Source organism: Diospyros lotus, chromosome 7 (genome assembly GCF_014633365.1).
Source record: "Diospyros lotus cultivar Yz01 chromosome 7, ASM1463336v1, whole genome shotgun sequence".
NCBI lineage: Eukaryota > Viridiplantae > Streptophyta > Magnoliopsida > Ericales > Ebenaceae > Diospyros > Diospyros lotus.
In genome coordinates this window covers 31,447,197-31,450,974 of record NC_068344.1, presented here as the reverse complement: position 1 = coordinate 31,450,974, position 3,778 = coordinate 31,447,197, and the positions used below count along the sequence as shown (strand labels likewise).

The 3,778-nt window shown below is 34.1% G+C and overlaps 1 protein-coding gene across 1 annotated transcript; it reads left to right on the top strand.

Annotated features, from left to right (window-relative positions):
* The first annotated feature begins 643 nt into the window (after nucleotides 1–643).
* On the top strand, nucleotides 644–1,882 carry LOC127805668 (uncharacterized). Its single transcript, XM_052342423.1, has one exon. It carries the CDS (start codon nucleotides 644–646, stop codon nucleotides 1,880–1,882), a length of 1,239 nt encoding a protein of 412 aa, XP_052198383.1.
* The last annotated feature ends 1,896 nt before the right edge of the window (nucleotides 1,883–3,778 follow it).

Genomic DNA, 3,778 nt, shown 5'->3' with positions numbered 1-3,778 from the left:
ATTTTTGTTGAAATCATGAAATCTAGCCAATTTAACTCTTCAAGTTCCCACTTCCCAGCTCCCCGTCATTACCTACTGTTCATGTTTAAGATTGTTTTACTTGCTTATTTGGCTATAATAAAGTCACTTTTTAGATTTAATAGCATGGCTCAAAACACACACATATAATAGTTTTGGCTTAATTTGTGACAACAGTTAACGCCCTTAATTTAAAGTTTAGAAATTTCAAGTTCTAATTAAGTCCTATATATTATTTACAGATATATAGACTATACACTTATATAATTAAAATTGAAATATATTAATTAATACTCATGAAAAAACATGTAATTCATTATCAAAACATAAAATTTATTTAAGTATTCATATATATTTTTTAAAAAAATGATTAAATAATTTATGAAGAAATGTTGTTAATTTTTTATAAAGGAATAATTATTATTTTCTAAAAATCAAATTTAGTTGTTAAAAATTTGTATATGAATATTTTAGGGTCTTTGGTTGGCTTAATTTTCATGGAATTTATAGAGACGACCGATTATTAAAAGAATTGAAGAGTAAATTGTTTATAAGGGTATTTTTTTTAATTGTTTCTTCTTTTAATTGTTTTTTTTTAATGATTGTTAGGTATTCATATTGGAACATGGATAAGAGATGGATGATGGAACATAGGTTCTCTGACAAATATATAATGGGAGTTCGTTCATTTATGAAGTTTGTCCATGATAGTTTGGGAGGCGAGTGTAAAATTCGATGTCCTTGCCGAGAATGTTTGAATGTGTACACCTTAAGTCAAGAAGAAGTTGAGGACCACTTGATGTTGACCGGAATTAGTATTAGCTACACAAAGTGGGTTTATCATGGTGAACCTTTTACTTCATTTGGCAATAATAGTCATGGCTACGAGAATGACAATTGGGATAATGAAATGGAAAATGATGATGGGTTGCTTGATATGTTAGAAGATTTGCAAAATGGAGTAGCCATGGATGATGGCACAACAAGAGAAAATAATAGGGTAGCCGAGAACGTAGATGAGATAAGCGCACTACTTGGAAAAGTTATCGATGAACTTTATCCTGGTTGTTTGAATTTCTCTACGTTATCTTTCGTTGTCAAGCTCTTGCATGTTAAGGTGTATAATCGTTGGAGTAATAAATCATTTGATATGCTATTGGGATTATTGAAGAAGGCATTTCCTAAGGGCAATAAAGTTCCAAATTCTTATTACGAGGCAACTAACATGCTTCGTGACTTAGGTCTTGGTTATGAGCCGATCCATGTTTGTAAATATGATTGTTTCATATTCTGGAAGGAGTATAAAGACTACCAAAGTTGTCCAGTCTGTGGAACATCTAGGTGGAAAATTAATAAAGGTCGTCATTCCAAGCAAATCCCTTGGAAAGTTTTGCGTTACTTTCCACTGAAACCAAGACTCCAACGACTATACATGTCTAGAAAAATAGCTCAGGATATGAGGTGGCATAAAGAGAAACGAGTTGATGATGGAGTGTTGAGACACCCAGCAGATGGTGATGCATGGAAGGATTTTGATAAAGAATATGAGTGGTTTGGAAATGAAACCCGAAATGTTCGACTTGGTTTAGCAACGGATGGGTTCAACCCTTTTGGTAACATGAGTACTTCTTATAGCATGTGGCCTATGATTGTTGTTCCATACAATTTGCCCCTTTGGAAGTGCATGAAAGAGCCATTTTTATTCCTCTCGTTGCTTATACCTGGACAAAAAACACCAGGGAAAGACATAGATGTGTTCTTGCGACCTTTAATAGATGAGTTAAAGGAGCTATGGGATACTGGCATACAAACATGGGATGCAGTTACAAAACAAAATTTCAATCTACATGCAGTTGCTCTCTAGACAATAAATGATTTCCCTGCCTATGGTGATATTTCTGGTTGGAGCACGAAAGGATATTTGGCATGCCCTGTTTGTAATAAGGACACTTCATCACGAAGGTTAAGGAGTAAAATCTGCTACATGGACCATCGACGATTTCTTCCTCATGACCACATTTGGCGTCAAAGTAGGAAATTTGATGGGAAGCCTGAAAGAAGAGAAAAGCCTCACCAATTTTCTGGCAGTGAGTTGTTACAACAGTTTAAAGTTCAGACATAATCTCGATGTTATGCACATTGAGAAAAATATTTGTGACAACATAGTAGGTACTTTGTTGAATATCGAGGGAAAGACCAAAGACACATTTAAGACAAGGTTAGATTTGCAAGATTTGAAAATCAGAAAGGAGTTACACTTGCAAAAACGCCCTGATGGGTCTTTTATTATGCCTCCAGCAACTTACACATTATCAAAGGAGGAGAGGAATGAATTTTGTGAATTTCTACAATCTGTGAAGTTCCCAGACGGATATGCATCCAATATCTCAAGGTGTGCAAATATTAGCGACAGAAAATTATCTGGATTAAAAAGCCATGATTGTCATGTCCTATTACAACGAGTACTCCCTATTGGAATTCGTAAATACTTAACAAAGGAAATTTGTACAACATTGGATGAGTTGGCCCATTTCTTCCAAATGATATGCTGCAAAACTTTGAAATTCAAAGATTTGGAGATTTTAAAAGAAGACATTGTCATAATTCTTTGCAAATTGCAAAGAATATTTCCTCCAGCTTTTTTTGACATTTCAGTACATTTAGAAATTCATTTACCATTTGAAGCCATGCTTGGAGGACCTGTCCAATATAGGTGGATGTTTCCCATTGAAAGGTAATCTCATACTTATTATTCTTGTTTCAAACTAATAGCTCACCAACTTCAGTTCCATTGAATGACACCATTAAATATTATTTATTAGGACATTGGGTCGTTATAAGGGGTTTGTGCGTAACAGAGCTCATCCAGAAGGATCAATTGCAGAAACATACATTTCAACTGAATGTTTAACATTTTGCTCGATGTATTTGGTCGGGATTGAAACTAGGTTTAATCGAGAAGAAAGGAATGATGACAAAGGTAAGGAAGATGATATAGATGGAATGTTAGTCTTTTCCCATAATGTGTGCCCATTTGGAGCTTCAAAATATGATACATTGACACCTGAAGAATTTGAAAAGGTGCAATGGTACATACTAAGTAACTGTGATGAAGTGGAACAATATTTTAAGTGAGTTCATTCATATCTTTCTCTTTTTTTTTTCTTCTCTCTTTTTTCCTTTACATGTGTTAAAAAGCATGATGTTTTAATTACTTACCCTCTTGGCTATGCAGTCAGCATAAAGATATGCTGAAACAACAAAGAAATACACGTTTAGAAGAAAAGCATCGACATAAATTTCCAAAGTGGTTTAAAGAAAAAGTCAGTGAAAGCATTAACTTAAGTAATATAGTTATTTAATTTATATCTAAATATTAACTAATTATTCCTTTATGTTAATCTGGCAGATGACATCTTTGCAAAGTCAAGATCAATCTAAATTAACTGAGCAAATTTATGCTCTTGCTTGTGGGCCTGATAATCGAGTGAGACGGTAGAGTGGGTGCATTGTTAATGGTGTAAGATTCCACACAAAAGAGCATGAAACTAATCTTAGAAGCCAAAATAGTGGTGTGGTTGTTGGAGGGATGCATGAAGATGAAGAGATTGACTTTTATGGGGTTGTAACAGACATCATTGAGTTAAACTACATCAAAGATAATCGAGCCATATTATTCAAGTGTGATTGGTTTGATCTTGATAAGAAGAAGAAAGGAATCCATCACGATGGACGGTTAACAAGCATCAATGTTAGCAAG

Coding starts and splice junctions, on each gene's coding strand:
- LOC127805668 (XM_052342423.1), top strand. CDS start 644: ATGGATAAGAGATGGATGATGGAACATAGGTTCTCTGACAAATATATA.